The 22,276-nt window shown below is 35.8% G+C and overlaps 1 protein-coding gene and 1 non-coding gene across 3 annotated transcripts in view; one reads left to right on the top strand and one right to left on the bottom strand.

Annotated features, from left to right (window-relative positions):
- Nucleotides 1-2,095: 2,095 nt before the first annotated feature.
- MNS1 (meiosis specific nuclear structural 1) overlaps nucleotides 2,096-22,276 on the top strand; it is a 39,068-nt gene continuing 18,887 nt past the window's right edge. Inside the window, exons 1-7 of one of the 2 annotated variants that reach the window (XM_003928968.4) lie at nucleotides 2,096-2,259; nucleotides 2,966-3,187; nucleotides 10,887-11,014; nucleotides 18,614-18,716; nucleotides 20,900-21,129; nucleotides 21,713-21,929; nucleotides 22,030-22,137. In XM_003928968.4, coding sequence (XP_003929017.2) covers nucleotides 2,257-2,259; nucleotides 2,966-3,187; nucleotides 10,887-11,014; nucleotides 18,614-18,716; nucleotides 20,900-21,129; nucleotides 21,713-21,929; nucleotides 22,030-22,137 — 1,011 coding nt within the window. In that variant the 5' untranslated portion in view covers nucleotides 2,096-2,256. The remainder of the gene's footprint in view (nucleotides 2,260-2,965; nucleotides 3,188-10,886; nucleotides 11,015-18,613; nucleotides 18,717-20,899; nucleotides 21,130-21,712; nucleotides 21,930-22,029; nucleotides 22,138-22,276) is intronic. The other variant, XM_010339594.3, reaches the window with a different exon arrangement.
- On the bottom strand, nucleotides 11,082-11,221 carry LOC120364045 (U4 spliceosomal RNA). Its single transcript, XR_005579403.1, has one exon. It is a non-coding gene; the product is annotated as a U4 spliceosomal RNA (small nuclear RNA).

Below are 22,276 nucleotides of genomic sequence, written 5' to 3'. Positions count from 1 at the left end.
CAAAACAAAACAAATCCTTAGACCTATACAAACCAAGGAGTGAACCCTAATGTAGACTACAAACTTTAATTAATAATATTAATATTGGTTCATCAGCTGTAACAAATGTACTACACTAATGTATAAGCTAAAAATGGGGGAAATTGTATGGGTGTGGTGGGGAAGAGAGGGAAAACGGAGAGAATTCTCTGTATTCTGTCAATTTTTCTGTAATCCTAATGCTTTGCTTAGAAAAAAGAATAGTCTATTAAAATTTTAATAATTGTTAGGCTAATTTTTTTTAAAGGTTAAAATCAGCTCGTTGTTATAGTTGATTACATTTGTCTTGAATTTAGGTCAATATTCTGGCCAAAATCCTTTTTTCAGACAGATCAACTATTCAATTACATGAACCCTTCTACAATACTCAAGGGTATACTGGAAATGAGAAATTACAACTCAAGTTCCTTTCAGAACCAAAAGTTCTCAATTCGAGAAGCAAACAATGAAAAACATACATGTTTCTTGAAATACTTTGCAATGTCACTATTTCACTGTTAGGAATGAACAAATTCAAACCCACACTCTGTTGAATGTGTTATACCCTGTTTAAACCTGAACCCATACCTGTCTCCTATCCCTTTTATAGAGGGCCCAACCCTTTGGGGAGTTGAATATGCCAAGAAGAGAAATCTATAGCAGGCTGCCTGCTTTGCTCCATCCGTGATCAGTTAACACAGAACACCAAGAGGGCGGGTTTATGCCTTCTCTCTTTTCCTTTCAGACAGTGATGGCCATGAGTAGAGTAGTAGAGACAACATAGATATGCAACATGCAACCATGTGATAAATGACCAAGGACAGAGAGCAGCAACCTTAATTGTATGAGATGGAGTCAGGAGAAGTCACTGATTTTTAGTTTGTTCTGTTTTTTTTCTGGTTGCAAGGATGGGGTGACGACTTCCAAGCTTTTACATATCAGCACTGAAATTGGAAGTCCTATTTGTTATTAATCTTTAAGCAGACATATTGCTACAGAAGATAGAATTCAAATTAGAATAACACAATGTTATGCCACTAATTGCCTTTAAAAAATTTTTTAGTGTTGGCTGGGCGTGGTGGCTCATGCCTGTAATCCCAGCACTTTGGGAGGTTGAGGCGGGCGGATGACCTGAGGTCAGGAGTTCGAGACCAGCCTGACCAACATGGCGAACCCTGTCTCTACTAAAGATACAAAAATTAGCCAGGCATGGTGGTGTGTGCCTGTCATCCCAGCTACTGGGAAGGCTGAGGCAGAGAATTGCTTGAAATGGGGAGGCAGAGGTTGCAGTGAGCTGAGATCCACCACTGCTCTGGGTGACACAGCAAGACTGTCTCAAAAAATAATAATCATAATATTTTCGACAAGATTTCTCTGAATGTATCATTTCTAAAATCAGTACATCTGACTAATTTCTCTGATACATTCTCATTCTTAAACTCTTCCATTTAAAATGGACATTCCTGTCTAACCTGCCTATGAAATGAACCAGCCCACCATCCCGCCATCATGTAACATGCTCTCTGTTGGTACCTAGACCACATAGCAAAATAAGATTCATGTAGCTCTCATACATTTTAGTCCCCAAAATTTACCACCAGGTTCTGGAAGTTGGGGGGGTGGGGCGGGGGGGCTGAAGTAAAGGCTCCTGGAAACTCGTGCTACCCTCAGTGTCTCACAGCCCAGCAAAGGGGACAGCGACCTGGACTCCCACTGCTGAGGCTGAAACCAGTCATCGTCCCTAGCACAGACCTGGCTGAATAGGCACTTAGCGTACAGGATGCTCCATGCGTGGAAACTAACTTCGGCTCCATGTATTAGACAGTAGTTTATTTCTGTGTGTGTAGTTTCCACAGATCTCAACTTGGCTCCCAAACCCACTCAAACCAGTGTTTGGCCGCTGAAGGGAAATCTAGCCTGTAGCCGACTGTAAAGGGCTTCGGTCAAACCACAATCTGAACTTCCCGCCTTTCTAATTTAGACCTGTAGAAGTAGCCATCCTGTCGGGTCCTAAGAAGCTCAATGCCGATTGGATCTTACCGCACCCAATAAGAGGCCACGTTCGGCTTGGGTCGGCTTTGGTCGCGCGGAAGGCGCGCGGCTCCGCCGTTGCCAGGACGCCGCGTAAACGCCGAGCGCCCGCAGCCTGTTGCGCTCCTTGGCGCGGCTGGTTGCTGCCTTTGCGGCGGGAGGTGGTGGCCGCGGGAGCCCGAGAGGGGTTATTTTTCGTCAGCCAAGATGGTGAGCCAGTTGGGGGGACTTGAAACTACTTGTTTATTTGTTGATTTAATTATAGTTAGAGCAAGTCTGCTTCTGAAAAAAGGATTTGAACCTAATCTGATCATTAAGTGGGGAACTTGTCTTTGTTTTCGGAGGCCTCAGGTGCTATTAGATAAGGGACTCTCGCGGTGGGGTTTCCAGCCTTTTTGGCATTTTTCCCATAGCGTATTAAATACAACTTTAAATCTACCCAGTAGAACCTCTGAAGAAATAAGTAGAAATAAAAGTGTAGGAGAAAGCGAATGGATAAATAGCAGCGAGTTGACCAATTACATTTATATTAGGAAAACCTGACCAGCTTCTGAACAGCACTTGATGGCCCTGTGGTGGTAGTGGTGGTGGTGGGTGGAATGAAGAGAGGAGAAATTACCTGGTGATAGTAAAGGTCTGGGTTTGAAGGGTGCGATTAATCCTAGTACAGCTATTTATTAGCTGCAGAACCTTGGGTAAAGTTACTTTTCATGTTTCATCTATAAAATAGATAATAACAACACTACCTATTTGATATATCAACATATTCATCTACCACGTTTTTTATTCGATACACTCCTTTGAATTTAGTAAGGAAGCCAGACTCTTTATATCCTTTAAGATTTATATCAATGCATTTTTATAAATTATATTTTGGAATACCAAAATCTGCATCTTATTTTTTCTTGTCTCTTAGGCTTCCAAAAGGAGAAATTTGAGCTGTAGTGAAAGGCATCAGAAATTAGTAGATGAAAACTACTGCAAAAAATTGCATGTCCAAGCGCTGAAAAACATCAACAGTCAAATTAGGAATCAGATAGTACAGAATGAAAATGATAACCGTGTTGAGCGCAAGCAGTTTCTCAGATTATTACAAAATGAACAGTTTGAGTTGGATATGGAAGAAGCCATTCAAAAGGTAAGTTTTACTATTTTTTTTCTTCATTTTGCACCTTGGAAATAATGAAAGTGAGCTGCTAATGCTGAAAATGAGTAGATAAACAGCAGCAGCAGGTAGGGGATGCCTGATTGTGCCTCAGCTTAGTGTAATGGTTAAGAGCTGGGTTTCTGGAGCGGGCCTGACTTTGAATTCTGCTACTGCTATACCTTAGCTACGGACTCTTGAGTAAGTTGCTTTTACTTTCCATGTTTTTTTCTATAAAACTGGGAAAAATTATAGTATCTCCTACTTAGGATTGTTTTAATAATGAATTAATACATGCAAGGCCCTTGGAATTGTGCCTGGTACAGAATAAGCACTCAGATTTTTTTTAGCATAAATATGAAATCCATAATTACTAACTTCCAGTTTTGTTCATGTAAGTACAATTGTGTTGCCTTTCATAGATTTCTAAAGACAAAATTTAAGAACGCCTTCAAAAATTTTATCAAAATTAACGTGTACATTATTAAGTGGTAGAAAATCAACACTTACGTATTAGGTATTTCTCAATATTTTAAGGGATTGGAATGGTAGAAAAGGGAACTAAGAACTGAGATGTATGATAGAAATGAATTCTCATAAATACAAAAAAGGTAGTCTGATATGTCAATAGTTCTTGAGTAACTGCTGTAGGTTAAACATTTTGGAGGATTTTGTGGAGAATAACAAAAGCAAATTTTAAAAATGGTATCACCCCTCTGTGTTCCAAATTCAGAAGCTTTTATTTTTTATTTTTTATTTTTTAACTCTGAGAAAGTAGATCTTAGGGATTGGTTGTTTTTCTTATTCTTTTTATTATTTTTTAATTTGAAAGAAAATCCTAGGTACCATACCAACTGTCTCCCACATACTTAAGTGTACATCTAACAAAATATGGATGGTTTCTTACATGGAGTACCGTAATACTATTATCTCACCCATTCCATAAACACATTTCTGTGATTGTGTCAAAAATCTGCTTTTACAGTTGGTTTATTTTAACCAAGATCCAAGCAAGGTTCATACAGTATATTTGGTGGTTATGTCAAAGTCCCTCTTAATTGAAAACAGTCAGCCCCTCCTTCACCATTTTTTTTTTTACTTCATGTTTTCAGCTTGTTAAACTAAGCCAGCTGTTTTATCAGGCAGCCCACTTTCTGAATATATGTGTTTGCTTCCTCATGTTCCTTTAATTTATTTCCCTATCTTTCATATTTCCTCTAAATAGAACCTAGCCATAAAGACACAATTAGATTGAGGTCCAACTTTTTTTAGCAAGAATAGTCCATAGGTGGTGCTGTCCTTGTCACTGTGTCACGTCAGGGAACACATGAGGCTGGTTGTTTCACTTTTAGTGATGCCAGTATTGATCAATGGGTTTAGGGAGACAGTCTGGTTTCTCCATTCTAAAGGTTTCCATCAAACTGTCATCTGTGGTTTCACAAAAGAATTTTTTCTTTCGTTAGTTGTTACAAACACTGATTTTCTAATTTTTATTCTTTTCACATTTAATTAGCTAAAATTCCTCTGTAAATAACTTTACCTCAGGCCTGTGTAATGTCTCACCCCTATAATTCTAACACTTTGGGAGGCCAAGATGGAAGGATCGCTTGAGCCCAGGAGTTCAAGGCAGCCTTGAAGCTTTGATCTTGCCACTGCACTTCAGCCTGGAGGACAGAGACCCTGTTCCCCTGCCCCCACCCCCATCCCCGCCAAAAAAGAGAAAAATGAAAGAACTTATATTATTGACTAGGGTTATTTATTCTTACTGAAAAAGGAGAGTTAATTTTCAGGGTAAAGAGTTGCTGCCCTATTTTCTTCCATTGGTGTCTACGTATGTTGTGGTTTTTAAAATTTTTTCTTTAGTTTTTGACTTTTTCTCTTTAAAAATACCTTTATGGACTCATAGATGTTACGTGCTTAAATTAATTGCATTTATTATTTTTGATGCTCCAATGATCTCATCCTTGGCCAATGGATGCCCTTTTATATTGCCTCTGTGTCTTTTTTTTTTTTTTTTTTTTTTTTTGAGACAGAGTCTTCATCTGTCTCTCAGGCTAGAGTGCCATGGCACCATCTTGGCTCATTGCAGCCTTCCCCTCCTGGGATCAAGAGATTCTCCTCCATCAGCCTCCCCAGTAGCTGGGATTACAGGCCTGCACCACCACGCCAAGCGAATTTTTATATTTTTAGTAGAAATAGGTTTCACCATGTTGGCCAGGCTGGTCTGGAACTCCTGACTTCGAGGGATCTGCCTGCCTTGGCCTCCCAAAGTGCTGGGATTACATGCGTGAGCCACTGCGCCCAGCCCTTTGTTTCATTTTGATAAGATTTCCTTGATCTTTTTTTTTTTAATTGCATTCTAGGTTTTGGGGTACATGTGAAGAACATGCAAGATTGTTGCATAGGTACACACATGGCAGTGTGATTTGCTGTCTTCCTCCCCTTCACCTATATCTGGTATTTCTCCCCATGCTCTCTCTCCCCACCTCCCTACCCCCCATCCCTCCCCCATTTTCCCCCAACAGACCCCAGTGTGTAGTGCTGCCCTCCCTGTGTCCATGTGTTCTCATTGTTCAACACCCGCCTATGAGTGAGAACATGTGGTGTTTGATTTTCTGCTCATGTCAGTTTGCTGAGAATGATGGTTTCCAGGTTCATCCGTGTCCCTACAAAGGACACGAACTCATCGTTTTTGATGGCTGCGTAATATTCCATGGTGTATATGTACCACATTTTCTCTGTCCAGTCTATCATTGATGGGCATTTGGGTTGGTTCCGGGTCTTTGCTATTGTAAAGATTTCCTTGATCTTTGATACCTTCCTTGCTTTCTATCAAACAAAATCTTTTAGACTTGTGATAATTTTATGTGTCAACTTGATTGGACCTTGGGGTGCCAAGGTATTTGATAAAACATCATCCTGGTTGTTTCTGTGAGGTTGTTTTGGATGAGATTAGCATTTAAATCGGTGTGCTGAGTATAAAGCATGGATGAGGTAGGTTAGCCTCATCCAGTCAGTCAAAGTCCTGAATAGAACAAAGAGATTGACCTTCCTTTGAATAAGGGAGAATTCTTCATGCCTGATTGCCTTTAAACTGGGACATCTGCTTTTTTTTTTTCTTCTTATCATTGAATTCAAACTGAAACATTGGTTCTGGATCTTGAGCCTGCTGGTTCTCAGCCCTTAGGACTCAGACTAGAACAAAACCATGAGTTCTTCAGCTTGCCAGCTCACCTTGCAGATCTTAGAACTTGCCTGCCTTCATAATCACTTACTCCAGAGAACCCTGAGAAATACAAAGCTCATCTTGTATATTTCTTGTCCTACACCTGGACTCAGCCATTGCTCTGGGAAGCCCTGTTATCATTTAGCGGGAATAATATTTCAACGTAACTTGGGTGTTACCTTGTATACTCATAAGTATACTCATAATTCTTGGGCTATCATTTCTTCTGGGGCTTTTCAGTGAAGAAATCTTGGAAATCTGCATGTTCTTAATTTTTATTTTGATATAAGTTTAGATTGATAGAGTTGCAAAAATAGTGTTAGATTGATAGGAGAGCTGCAAAAATACTGTAGAAAATTCTCATGTATCTTTCACCTGACTGCTTCTTAACATCTTAAATAGATGAAAATCATAGAAAAGTTATCAAAATGGAGAAGTACTGTTAACTGTGAGATTTATTCAGATTTCATTGTTTTTTCCACTAATATCTTTTGTTGCTACTTGAGGATCACAAATTGCGTTTAGTTGTCATGTCTCATTAGTCTTGTGATATTAAATAATTCAAACTTAGAGCTGTTGGAACTTTAAATTATTTTTAGCCTTGAGAGGAATGTGGTTATGTGTCCTTAGTCACATAGCATGCTGCTACAACTTCTGCTTTTCCAATTACTGATTAAATCTTCCTTATTCTTGTTCTGTAGATGATTAGGAAAGACACCAGAGATAAACCCCTCAAGATCATTACCCCTTCTTAGGAAATGTTCCTTGGAATGCAGCAGTCTATAACCAATTAAATTGCTATAATAGATATACTGACCTTATATGGAAAATGTTGCAACCCTGTTAAGCTTCTCTGTCTCTGCCTACATAAGTGAAACCTTAACTTTCCTGTGTTGGAACAATGATCCATTATTTTGGAGTTTGTGTTTCCTGAGTGGCTGTCCTCAAGCTTTGCACTTGAATAAGCTATAACCAATTTTTAATCTAGTTGTTTCTCCTCCAGTCTTTGTCTATTCTAGTTTGTAAGAATTCTTCACTTTTTCATGTCTTTTTTTTTTTTTTTTTTTTGAGACGGAGTTTCACTCTTGTTGCCCAGGCTGGAGTGCAGTGGCGTGATCTCGGCTCACTGCAACCTCCGCCTCCTGGGTTCAGGCAATTCTCCTGCCTCAGCCTCCTGAGTAGCTGGGATTACAGGCACGCACCACCATGCCTAGCTAATTTTTTGTATTTTTAGTAGAGACGGGGTTTCACCATGTTGACCAGGATGGTCTCAATCTCTTGAGCTCGTGATCCACCCACCTCGGCCTCCCAAAGTGCTGGGATTACAGGCTTGAGCCACCGCGCCTGGCCTCTTTTTCATGTCTTTTATGGCCTTGACAATTTTGAAGAGTACACTTTAGTTGCTATAGTAGTTTTCTGTTGCTAACAAATTACCACCAACTTAGTGGCTTAAAACTACACCTATTTATTATCTCAGTTTCTGCAAGTCAGAAATCTAGGTGTGGTGTAGCTGGGTTCTAAATATTTTCCCAAGAGATAATTGAAGGCATGTATCTATATAAAAACTTATACATGAGTATCTATAGCAGCATTATGCATTACACCCCAAAAATAGAAACAACCCAGATGCCAATCAGTTGATAAATGGATAAACAAAATGTATTACATCATTACAGTGGAATATTACACGGCCATAAAAAAGGAATAAATTGCTGATACATGCTACAATATGGATAAACCTTGAAAACATTATGCTAAGTGAAAGAAACCAGATAAAAAAGGCCACATGTTGTGTGATTTCATTTATATGAAATATGCAGAATACGCAAATCCATGGAGACAATTAAACAGATTTGTGGGTCCCAGGGGTTGGGGGAAAAGGTGAGAGGAGTAGTGAGTGACTGCTGACAGGTTATAGGTTTATTTTGGGGTGATATAAACATTCTGGAGCATTGATATTTTATGCCACACACAATTGTACACACAGATGTGCTCTATATAGTGTGTACATGCAATCACATATATATATATCTATGGCATATATAAAAACATAGTATTTATAACATGGTAGCTTTATAGCTGCCATAGCACAACTGTTTATAGCAGCATTATGCATAAATGCCAAAATTTAGAAGCAACCAAGATGTCCTTCAATAGGTAAAGGATAAACTGATACATCCAGACAATGGAATATTATTCAGTGCCAAAATGAAATGAGGTATCAAGCCACGAAAAGATGTGGAGGAACTTTAAATGCAGTATTACTAAGTAAAAGAAGCCAGTCCAAAAAGGCTCCGTTATGTATAATTCTAACTATATGACATTCTGGGAAAGGCAAAACTATGGAAACAGTAAAAAGATCAGTTGTTCTGGGGATTGTAAAGGAGGAAGGGTTTAACAGAGTGCAGAGGATTTTTAGGGTAGTGAAACGATTGTGTACAATACTATTGTAGATACACATGATTATGCATTGCCAAAACCCATAGAATGTATACCACCAAGAATGAACCTTAATGTAAACTATGGACTTAGGGTGATAATGATGCACAGGTTTAAGTAATGTAAATACAGGTTGAGTGTAACAAATGTACCAGTCTAATGGAGGAGGTTAATAATAGGGAAGGCTGAGCAAGTGTGGGGACAGGGAGTATAGGAGAACTCTGTGTACTTTCTGTTCAATTTTGTTGTGAACCCCAAACTTCAGTGTCTGTTTTTAAGGTTCTGGAACTAAATAGTGGTGACAGTAACACAAGATTGTAAATAAACAAAATCACTGAATCGTGAAAGGTGAATTTTATGCTATATAAATTATATATCAATTATTAAAAAAAAACATGTTCCAAGAATGTTATACAAATGGCATCAAACTGTGTGTAATCTTTTGGAATTAGCTTTTTTCACTTAGCATAATTCCTGGAGATTCATTCAAGTTTTGCTTGCATTCTTTTTTATTGCTTCATTTTTTTTTTATTGCTGAATAGTATTCCATAGTATGGACGTACCACAGTTTACTTGACCATTCACATGATGATGTCTGGAGCATTTTCAGTATTGGCTATTATAAATAAACCTGCTGTAAACATTTGTATACAGGTTTTAAAATAAACAGTTTTCATTTCACTGGGATAAATGCTTAAAAGGTAAAATTGTTGAATTGCGTGATAATTGCATGGAGGCTTTTTTCAAGAGACAGGGTCTTGCTCTGTTGCGCAGCCTTAGTGCAGTGGCATGATCATGGCTCACTGTAGCCTCTAACTCCTGGTTTCAGGTGGTTCTCCCACCTCAACTTCCTGAATATCTGGGACGACAAATTTGTGCCCCCACACCTACCTAATTTTCTGTAAAGACAGTGTCCATGTTGCCCAGGCTGGTCTTAAATTCCTGGCCCTAAGAATCCTCCCACCTCAACCTCCCAAAGTGTTGGGATTACAGGTGTAGGCCACCATGCTCAGTTGCATGTTAGTTTTCTATCAAACTGATTTTCAGAATGCCTGTACCATTTTACATTCCCACACAGCAATATATGAGTAATAGTTTCTTGCCAGCATCTGGTGTTGCCACTGTTTTTAATTTTAGCTATTTCAGTAGGTACGTAGTAATATCTCATTGTAATTTTAATTTGCATTTCCTGATGGCTAATTATGTTGAACATCTTTTCATGTGTCTTTATTAGGTACTGAATTTAATCAAACCTCTAGATCTTTCTGCCATTTAACAGGAAATATAAAAGAGAAATAAGTGATATATCCTGGGGAAGCAATCAGTCAAATGCAAAATGTGGAACATTCTACAGGATGTATGTCCTAATTTCTATAACAAATCAGTGACTTGGGGGAAAAAGTGTGTAGTGAGGTGATTGTTACAGAGTACAAAAGAGACTTAAGAAAAATAATAATTAGATGATATGTGGATCTTGTTTGGATTTTGATTTGAGCAAACCAACTAGAAAAAAAGTATCTTGAGACAATTGGGGAGGCTTGAATAGGGATATGGCAGTAGGCATTAAGAAAGGAATTATTGTTAATTAGACATGTTAATGACATGATTGTTATATTCATCAGAATTTAGAAGTTCTGATCAGGTAGATATTCATACTGAATTATTTACGGGGTTAAGTGACATGATGTCTAGGATTGTTTTAAAATAACCTAGCAAAAAAAGAATAAGGGAAAAAGAGTGAAATGGAAGGTAGAGAAAAAAGATTAGCAGCATCGTGACATTTTTTGAAAACGTGGGTGATGAGTTCCTGAGAGTGTATTTTAATATTACTATTGTCAATATTTGAAATTTTCCATGATAAAATAAATGTTTTGAAAAAGTATTTATTGAAACAATAGTTTGCATTTTAAAAGAAAACATAGTCGATTGTTGCCCTTAAACCATTCAGTTTTCTGTTATAAAATCAACCTTGATGAAAAAAAATCTGATTGTAGAGGACAAATAATGAAGTTCCATTTTTTTGTTCAGGCAGAAGAAAACAAGAGATTGAAAGAACTCCAGCTTAAACAAGAAGAAAAATTGGCTATGGAATTGGCAAAACTAAAACATGAAAGTCTAAAAAATGAAAAGATGAGGCAACAAGTAAGAGAAAACAGGTATCTTGGTTTCTCTAAATTTCATTTATTTAGTCTTTAAACTCTTTATTTATTTTTTTAAATTCGGTCTCCATAGAGACTGTCAAAAATTGCCAATGCCGACTATATTGCAAGTCTTCATGGCAGGGTATTGGGAAAAGTTTTCAATTAGCAATTTTGCACCTCGGATAAACCTCATTGGCTATGATACTGCCACTGCGCGAAGCTATCTTTAAACTCTTATGTAATTCTTAGCACCTGAAAGTGAATTTTCTTTGTTTGTATCATTTCACTTAGTTAATGTTTTGCCTGGAAATACTTACTGCTTTAAGGCCTATAAATATTTATTTGAGAAAAGAATTTTTATTTATGGAAGTGTTAATATTTACAGTGAAAAATAAGTATCAGTCCCCTTGTTCTTTCCTTTACACATAAATTTTAAAGTGACCTCTTATAAAAAAATGAATTTCTATTCTTAAGAGAAACCTTAGGTAATGACTAATTTTATACTTCTACATAAATTTTCTATAGTATTTCTGGAATGACTGTTGAGCCTGTGTTTCAGTACCTCTAGTTACTGCAGGAGGAACTTCTTAAAAATTGTACTTTAGGTTCTGGGGTACATGTGCAGATCATGCAGGATTGTTGCATAGGTACATATATGGCAAAGTGGTTTGCTGCCTCCGCCCCCGTCACCTATATCTGGAATTTCTCCCCATGTTATCCCTCCCCAACCTCCCCCGACTGTCCCTCCCTTAGACCCCCCCCGCAACAGACCCCAGTGTGTGATGCTCCCGTCCCTGTGTTTGTGTTCTCATTGTTCAACACCCACCTGTGAGTGAGATCATGCAGTGTTTGATTTTCTATCCTTATGTCAGTTTGCTGAGAATGATGGTTTCCAGATTCATCCATGTCCCTACAAAGGATACAAACGTCGTCTTTTTTATGGCTGCAGTATTATACCATGGTGTATATGTGCCACATTTTCCTTGTCCAGTCTATCACTGATGGGCATTTGGGTTGGTTCCAGGTCTTTGCTATTGTAAACAGTGCCACAGTAAACATATATGTGTATGTGTCTTTATAACAGAATGATTTGTAATCCTTTGGGTATATACCCAGTAATGGGATTGCTGGGTCAAATGGAATTTGTATTTCTAGATCCTTTAAGAATTGCCACACTGTCTTCCACAATGGTTGAACTAATGTACGCTCTCACCAGCAGGGTGAAAGTGTTCCTATTTCTCCACATCCTTTCCAGCATCTGTTGTCTCCAGATTTTTTTAATGACCGCCATTCTAACTGGTGTGAGATGGTATCTCAGTGTGGTTTTGATTTGCATTTCTCTAATGACCAGTGATGATGAGCATTTTTTTCATGTTTGTTGCCCTCATATATGTCTTCTTTTGAAAAGTGTCTGTTCATATTCTTCACCCACTTTTGAATGGGGTGGTTTTTTTCTTGTAAGTCTGTTTTGGTTTTTTGTAGATTCTGGATATTAGCCCTTTGTCAGATGGGTAGATTGCAAAAATTTTTTCCCATTCTATTGGTTGGCATTTCATTCTTATGATTGTTTCTTTTGCTATACAGAAGCTCTGGAGTTTAATTAGATCCCATTTGTCTATTTTGGCTTTTGTTGCCAGTGCTTTTGGTGTTTTAGTCATGAAGTCTTTGCCTATGCCTATGTCCTGAATGTTTTTGCCTAGGTTTTCTTCTAGGGTTTTTATGATGTTAGGTCTTTTGTTTAAGTCTTTAATCCATATGGAGTTAATTTTAGTGTAAGGTGTCAGGAAGGGGTCCAGTTTCTGCTTTCTACACATGGCTAGCCAGTTTTCCTAGCACCATTTATTAAACAGGGAATCCTTTCCCCATTGCTTGTTTTTGTCAGGTTTGTCAAAGATCAGATGGTTGTAAATGTGTGGTGTTGCCTCCGAGACCTCTGTTCTGTTCCATTGGTCTACATCTCTGTTTTGGTACCAGTACCATGCTGTTTTGATTACTGTAGTCTTGTAGTGTAGTTTGAAGTCAGGTAGCATGATGCCTCCAGTTTTGTTCTTTTTGCTTAGGATGTCTTGGCTATGTGGGTTGTCTTTTGGTTCCATATGAAGTTTAAGGTGGACTTTTCCACTTCTGTAAAAAAGGTCATTGGTGGCTTGATTAATGTTAAATAATCTTTTGCCCCATATTGTTTTAAAATTAATTTCTCTGTAACTTCATGGATCTGTCTTGTTTAGGATGTCCTTCCATACAAATGAACCCACTAAATGTTTTCTGCTAATAAACTATCCCTTGTTCCTTCAGTTATTTCTTATATAACCTGGCTTTAAGTTTATTCACTATCCTTGTTTTTTTTCTGATGACAGTTTAAATTATTAATGTCCTTAATTTCCCCTACACTTCTGTATAATACTCCAGTAAAGACTGTCAGGTACTCCAGATGATAGGACAGTATTCTAGAATGTTTCTGGATCCTGCCTAAGGTTGAATTTTGGGGAACAGCCTTGTCACACTGTTAATTAAAACTCAGGGACAAGTAAATGTCCATCATATACTTATGTAGTAGAATATATTGGAAATTTACTTTGATAGTTGTTGCTTTTATCTTAATTGAGCAGGACATCAATAGAATATTATAGTAACCATGGATGAGGGATTTTGAACCTTGTTAAATTATGTTAATATGTTTGGCAAATGTTTCCATGTTTATTTTTCTGGCTCCACAACTCTAATCGGACTCTCTAAGATTACTGATTCTTAGAAAAGAAATTTAGAATTACTGCTAAAATCTGCATTGTTCTAGTCTCAAACTCTCTTTTTGGATCCTACTTCTTCAGTAATTTTTAGCTGTCACTCATAGTTTTTAGCATCTGAAGATGAAATATTTCTTATCTCTAATTCACTGAAAAGAATTAAATAGAAGAGTTTCCACTTTTAGCAATTGCAGATTAGATTTTTCAGATAAATGTTCCTCCTGAGAAAAGAAAGTCTGGGCAAAGTATAAAATTAAGATCTGTGAAAGGCAGAAATCCAGAATGTGAGCCTGGTATTTGTATCAGCAATTCCTCTAGAGGTTTCTGCTGATTCCCCAGAATGGCTGAGAATTGAGTGAAGCAGAGCTTGGCCAATAAGCACATGGCATTATGTTCAACAGCATTCTACAAGCTGTACACTTAAGATTTGTACCCTTTAGTGTATGTTTTACTTCAGTAATACAGAATTAGATTTTATTGGACACAGATGAAGGGATAATCTGAACAGGTTCTAGAAAATACTCAGAATAAAACATGGAGAGACAAAAGGATAGAAAAATACAGATGAGAATTTAAAAGAGATACGGGCTATGGTAGAAAATTCTAGCAGATGTAGTAATATAATTTTAGTCCTGGTAGTAGAGGTGAAAGAGGGTAGTATAGAAGCATTATTTGAGGAGATGCTGCTCAGGAATTTTTAGAAAATTATAAGTAATGAAAACTATATCTTCACTCATCCTAATAAGACTTTTAAAATCCAAAAGTAATAGAAAATCATAAAAAAAAATAAAAGCAGCCAGAACCAAGAAGACTTACCTCCAAAGAGGCAGCAGTAAGAAGTACGAGTGAATCTTGAAGAGAAACAGTAGAAATTAGAAGATAGCAGATTTACATGGGTACAAAAAAGAAAAAGTAGAATGAATAAGACTAGTACGGGCCGGGCGCGGTGGCTCAAGCCTGTAATCCCAACACTTTGGGAGGCCAAGGCGGGTGGATCATGAGGTCGAGAGATTGAGACCATCCTGGTCAACATGGTGAAACCCCGTCTCTACTAAAAATACAAAAAACTAGCTGGGCGTGATGGCGCATGCCTGTAATCCCAGCTACTCAGGAGGCTGAGGCAGGAGAATTGCCTGAGCCCAGGAGGCGGAAGTTGCGGTGAGCCAAGATCGCGCCATTGCACTCCAGCCTGGGTAACAAGAGCAAAACTCCATCTCAAAAAAAAAAAAAAAAAAAAAAAGACTAGTATTTGACAGCACAACAGGGTGACTATAGTTGATAATAATTTCATTGGACATTTAAAAATAGCTAAAATAGTATAATTGGATTGTTTGTAATACAAAGGATAAATAATGCTTGAGGAGACGGATACTCCCATTTTCCCTGATGTGATTATTATGCATTGCATGCCTATATAAAAACATCTCATGTACCCTATAATTATATACAGATATATACTGTGTACCCACAAAAATTAAAAGGAAAAAAAGTGCTTGAGTATATACAAAAAATTTACAACTCACCCAGAATTTTGTACTTCATAAAATTTTTTTTCAAACTAAAAGTCATTCAGTTAAGTACTCTTTCACATAGAGTATGCTTCCTCTCAGCAGTGTCAGAATTGCTAAGAGTTTTTTTGTTTTGTGCACAAGCCATACTAAAATTTTGACTGCCATGTAGAAATGGACCATATTTCAAATTGGTATATTCATGTGCAAATTGGCAGGTCTAAATTCAGGGAACTGTTTGCTCTGGTGCTTAAAATGTATCCTGATTAATTAAAAATCATCTATATTAAGATTAAGCTTTTTTTACTGTAAAATAAATTATTTTTTTAAATGCATGGTATATTTTTAAAATCTTTGAAGTTTATTTTGAAAATATTTGTTTGATTTCAGAAATCATAGGACTCGTTAATTGATTTTTAAGCACATGGTTTTGTAATCCAAGAAAGTACTTAAAAGATACTGAACCTTTGCTGCTGTTTTTAACTGGAGTTGTTTATTTTTAGGAATCCTATTTTAAAGTATGGCACTAAACAATTAATAGTTATATATTAATTGCCGAACTAATTAAATGCAATTATTACATAGTTAACACATACTTTTATGAAAGTAAAAACAAGTACCTCATATATCATTTATATATAAGTTCAGCTAAACCATTTCAAAGAAAAGGCAGAGACAGTTTTTCCTTATTAATACTATTACCATTACCTTGCTAATACCACTGCAGTTATGTTCTGAACTGATAAGCTGTTAATTCACAAAATAAAATAGATGAGATTTAAGAGCACAAAATAACATTTTCTGAGAAGCAAAAACAGAAGATTGATCATTAGTAATATTGCATTAAAGGGAATTCTAGCAGTTCTTCATTAGGTATTAATAGAAGAAGAAAAAAATGAATCCAAGTTTAATTTCAGAATTGCAAGAGGTAAATGTGTAGTAAATTTAGGTGAAATTTGAATGCATAAAACATTTATTATGTCTTTTGGGATTTAAAATATGTAGACAGTTAAAAATGTGACAAAAATGAGACAGGAAGTAACTGAAGTTAAAGTCCAGAATCTTTCCTTGTCAAATAATAATGATAAATTTATTCAACTGGAAACAAACATGCTGTAATATCTATAATAAAAATTTGGAATAGAAAATATAACTGACTAATAGAGAATAAAACATGATAATAGGAATTGATGACTCTAAAATAAAGTCATGCAAGAAAGAGTTAACATAATAGGCATGAGGCTGCTATCTTAGAAAGTCCTTCTTGTAAGTTTGGTCCTTGGCTGGTGTCTGGAAACTAAGTTTTTGAGAAGGCCAAGGCGGGTGGATAACCAGAGGTCAGGAGTTTGAGACCATCCTAGCCAACAGGGTATAACTCTGTCTGTATTCAAAATACAAAAAATTAACTGGACGTGGTGGCACACACCTGTAGTCCCAGCTGCTCGGCAGGCTGAGGCAGTAGAAACACATGAACCTGGGTGGTGGAGGTTGCAGTGAGCCAAGATCATGCTATTGCACTCCAGCCTGAGTGACAGAGCGAGACTCCGTCTCCAAAAAATAAAATAAAATAATCTACAAGTAAGTAGGAATTAATAAAGCATTCTACCAAAAAGGCATATGCACTGATATGTTAACTGCTGTGCTATTCTTAATAGCAAAGACATGGAATCTACTCAGTTGCCCATCAGTGGGAGATTGGATAAAGAAAATATGGTACATACATACCATGGAATACTCTACAGCCATAAAAAGAATGAAAGTATATCTTTTGCAGAAACATGGATGGAGCAGGAGGGCGTTATTCTAAACAAATTAACAGTAAACAGAAAACTAAATACTGCATATTCTCATTTATAGGTAGGAACTAAACATTGAGCACATAGACATACGTGGGAACAACAGACACTGTGGACTATGAGAGGGTAGTGGAGGAGTGGGTTAAAAAACAACCTATTTGGTTCTGTGCTCACTACCTGGTGACTCCAAACATCAGTATTACACAATATTCCCATGTAACAAGTCTGCACAGGTACCTCCAATATTTAACAGTTGAAATAAATAATGAAATTAAAATAAAAACCACTTTAGAAGACAGTTTGGCAGCTTCTTAAAAAGCTGAACATGCTTCTACTGTATGACCTGATCATTCCACTCTGAGGTATTTATCCAAAAGCATGTGACCACAAACAGCTGGTACTCAAATTTCTTTAGCAGCTTTATTTGCAATGTCCACATTTGAAACAACTCAAATGTCCATCAACATGTGAATAGATAAGCAATCTGAGTGGCTATCTATAATCTAAAATAATATCCTGCAATAAAAAGGAGTAAGCAATTAATATATGCAGTAAATGGATGTATTTCAAAATATTCTGAGTGAAAGAAGCCAGAGAAAAACAGTACCTGCTATATGATTCCATTTATATGAATTCTAGGAAATTCATACTACCTAAAGTGACAAAAAATTAGTTTGCCTCAGGATAAGTGCATACATAAAGGGGTGGAAGAGAGGTACCACAGGTTTATAAGGAAATGATTGGGATGTGTTCATGATCTTGATTGCAGTGATAGTTTCACAGGTGCATACATGTCAAAACTTACCAAACTGTATCCTTTAAACATGTTAAGTTCATTGAATATTGTACATCAGTAAAACTGAAAACTAAAAAATAGTAAATTCAGTGATAGTGGATATAAAGTTAGTATGTAAACATTAATTGTATTTCTGTAAATGATCAACAATTAGAAAATGAGATTTGAAAAATAATCTTTACAAGAACATAAAAAATACCTAATGAAAAGTATAAAACCACTTTATCAAAATAAAACATAGATACAAACATTATTGATAGACTTTTTAAAAACCTAAATAATTAGAAGGATATACTATGTTTATTGAAGACTCAGTAAAGTTATCAATACACTCCAAATTGATTTATGAATTCAGTACGACATAGCCAGTTTTATTTATCTTGAAGTCTGACAAGCTGATTCTAAAATATATATGGAAATGAGAGTACCAAGAATGGCTAAGACAGTGTTTAAAAGATGACCAAAATTGGAGACTTACCCAGAATATGAAGGTACTATAATTTACAGTAGTTGAGATAGTATGGTATTGACACAGGATAAGCAAATAGATGAAAGTAATAGAAGACAGCAGCAATCCTTTTCAACCAGAAAATGTAAGCCCTCATGCCCTAAAGGCATTCATTAAATGTAATGAATTATCTTTCCTATGAATAGCAAATAATACCCCCTGTATCTTCTCTGTGTGAAAACTAAAAATATAGTCACTCAGTTTTCTGTGAGGTTTTAATTCTCTTATGGTCCTAAAATTTAAATTTTTTTTTTTTAAACAGCGTTGAGCTCAGAGAATTGGAGAAGAAATTAAAAGCAGCTTATATGAATAAAGAAAGGGCAGCTCAGATTGCTGAAAAGGATGCCATTAAATATGAACAAATGGTAATAATGTTTCTGGTCATTATGTTTTTAGCTTCATTAAAAAATAAAAATTAGACTTGTTTCTTTAAAAATTGTTTATATTCTACAAATAATTTACACTACTAGATTTCTTAAATGTTTGTAAATTTTCAGATCCTTAAGATGTAGGAAATCCTGGGTGATTTCATTTTTATTATTAGAGCCTTTAAGAAGCACAGGTTGCTGCTTAGAATGACCAGCTATATTCAATAACTCGCAGCATTCTTTATCATCTCTGATTATTCATTGACAAACTAGTATAGTACAAATTGTTAAATGTTACTAAATTTTTAATTTTTTAATTTTATGTAGGAAGCTTTCTCGTTTTCTGATAATTTTATGTAGGAAACTTTCCTGTTTTATAAAAGCCATTTCTTTTTCTCATGTTTCTCTCTGCTTTTATCCCCCTTGCTAACTCCTGATATGAGTTATCATATATTGATAAATTGAGGATTAGAGTTACTCTTGGGCCAAGGAGTCTCGGGCATACTTACTAGGAGTGTTATGCTATATAAATATAAAATAGGGTTTATTGAATTAACGGTTAATTAAAAGCCAGGTGCATATCATCCCTTGAGCTCTCATTATCACACAGAAGGGCCAATTATATATGAATGTATATATACACATTTCTATTGTTTATGTTAACATAAACAATATGTACACATACTTACACACACACACTTAGAGGAGTGATACCAAAATGCTTAACCAGGGCAGTGCAATATGGGTATCAATTAGGAATAGTTGCCATAAATGACACATATATATATGTGTTATGTGCGTACATTTGTGTTAATATAGAAAATGTCTAGCAGGTACACAGCATGCTCTGAACAGGAATACCTTTAGGTGTGGCAAGTGATAAGAGAAGGTGCAGACCTTCATTTTCTAAGCCATATAGTTCTGTCCTTTGAAAAATAAAGTGGCACAAACAGTGTCCTATTTGTCCAGTGGTTTGCAGTTTTAATGATCCTCGTAGTTCAGATTATTCAAGGTAGTTGTAGACATTTTAATCTGACTCCTAAGAGAACTGCTGCTATTTTCTAAATAAAAATTTAAATAAAAATTGAGCCACAAAATGAAAGCCGAATACTCCTAGGATTGGACTAGGTGTCGGGATATGTAAGTACTGGTTTTGGCTTTTTCTCTGAGCCTTAGTTTTCTTATCTGTAAAATGAGAACATTGTTTTTTATTGGTGTGTGGTAATCTACACATAAATGTTACTGTCATCTCATCCCGTTTTTTAATAAATAATTTAGTACAGTATTTACAAAGAAGATAATCAGAAAAATTTTTGGTTAAGGCATATTATCAGAGTATATGTTAAAGGCTTCAGTGACGTCAGGAATGACATTTAGTATTCATATTTTAATCTGTTTACTCCTTATGTTTGATGCTGTTAACCATTCCATCATTTGAGATGTGATCATAAAGGTAAAGGATAATTTTAAAAAGTGCCTCAATATATTTCATTTAAAACTTATTTTATTAAATCTTTTGAAAAATACTCAAAAGAATTAAGGGGTTTAACCCATTCAAGAAAGAAGATTGTCTTTTGACAATGGGAATGGTCTTGAGTGAATTAAAAGCTACAGAAAATAAGCAGAGTAGCATCTGTGATTCTTTTCCATTAAATGGCCTTTAATAAATCAGAAAGGGGAAACTTCAAGGGCCAATGGCAGGAAAGAAAGTTTAAGATAGAAGAAACTTGAGTTGCTCAAAGCCTCTTAATAGCAGACCTGTAAGAAAAAGTTAGTACCATCTTTAAATAGCAGCTGATAAACAGTGAAGCTAAAAATGGTGAAAATTGTCTAGATGAATTTATAAATGAGATAATGACTGCTTTAGCAGTTATTAATAAATAAGTACTTATAATTTTACTGTTTTTTGAATGTGGTGTTATTAATAATCCTTATCAGGTATTGTCCTGAGAGAGCTACTTGAAAGGATAGGAAAGCCTCTTTAGGGTTTGACTCATTATTCACACTCTTCAGGTTATAATAACTTACTTTTGCTTTTTAACCTAGACATACGAAAACATTTATGTATCAGACTTTATAATATTCAATAACATTGGTGTAAAATATACCAATTTTTACACCAAATCTGAATACTGTGTTCAGATTTGAAAATGGAAAGATGAATTTTGTTTTAATAACAGAAACGTGATGCCAAAATAGCCAAAACCATGATGGAAGAACACGAGAGAATAATAAAGGAAGAGAATGCTGCAGAAGACAAACGAAACAAAGTGAAAGCACAGTACTATCTTGACTTAGAGAAACAACTTGAAGAACAAGAAAAAAAAAAGCAGGAAGCTTACGAGCAGTTGCTAAAAGAGAAACTCATGATTGATGAAATTGTTAGGAAGATCTATGAAGAAGATCAATTGTAAGTTCATCATAACTTTCTCACATACTTAAATGTTTACTTTAGATTTAGCATAGGTTTGTTGCGAGGAGCTGAAGCACCTAGAACACAGTGCCTAATACACAGTAAGTTCTCAGTAAATATTAGCTATGATCACATAAATCGGAACCAACTCCTTGTCATCTCTGTTAGCATCATTAATAAATGAATTATCTGATGATTAATAAATGCTTAAGTCACTGAACAACCTAAACCTTTGTTTTTCTAATATATGCTTATATCATTTGTCAGAGTACATGTATTCTGATGAAGTTTTTTGCGGACAACTTAAGTGTAGAGTGCTGCAAAGCTAATGTTAACAGATTGTAGCCTTTATGAAATAAGATGCATAAAACTTCATTAATAGGTTAGAGGAGATGTATCACAGTATTTTACCCAAAGAAAAATTCATGTATTTAGCCCATGGTAGGCGTTTAAAATGTTTGTCATATGCACAACTGAAAAAACTGTAGCATTTTCCTGTATATTATTAACAAAATGAAATTACTTTTTTATAGTTTATTGTTTATGTTACTACAAATCTGTGCTTGTTATTGCTTTTTAGGGAAAAACAACATAAGTTAGAAAAAACAAATGCATTGCGAAGGTATATAGAAGAGTTTCAGAAAGAGCAGGCTCTCTGGAGAAAAAAGAAACGTGAGGAGATGGAAGAAGAAAACAGAAAAATCATAGAGTTTGCTAACATGCAGCAGCAAAGAGAAGAAGATCGGATGGCAAAAGTTCAAGAAAATGAGGAGAAAAGGCTACAGCTTCAGAATGCGGTATTAAAATAATCACTTCTTTAACACTAGTAAAATTCTGAAATATTAGTTATAGAATTTGGGTCCTATGAACATTTATGTTTTTTAAAAAATTTAATAGTTGACACAGAAATTGGAAGAATTGCTGCGGCAACGTGAAGATCTGGAACAAGTGAGACAAGAATTATACCAGGAAGAACAAGCTGAAATATATAAGAGGAAGCTAAAAGTAAGTTTCAGAAATGGAAAGAACGATTAACATAAGAATATAATTTTGAGATGAAACAGAAGAGAGACTATATGTTTAAATCCAATGATACTGGTAATTACACTATATGTAAATGGTATACTACAGTTAAAAGACAAAT

Source organism: Saimiri boliviensis, chromosome 2, assembly GCF_048565385.1.
Source record: "Saimiri boliviensis isolate mSaiBol1 chromosome 2, mSaiBol1.pri, whole genome shotgun sequence".
In the NCBI taxonomy this organism is placed as follows: Eukaryota; Metazoa; Chordata; class Mammalia; order Primates; family Cebidae; genus Saimiri; species Saimiri boliviensis.
This window is presented reverse-complemented; position numbering and strand designations above follow the sequence as displayed.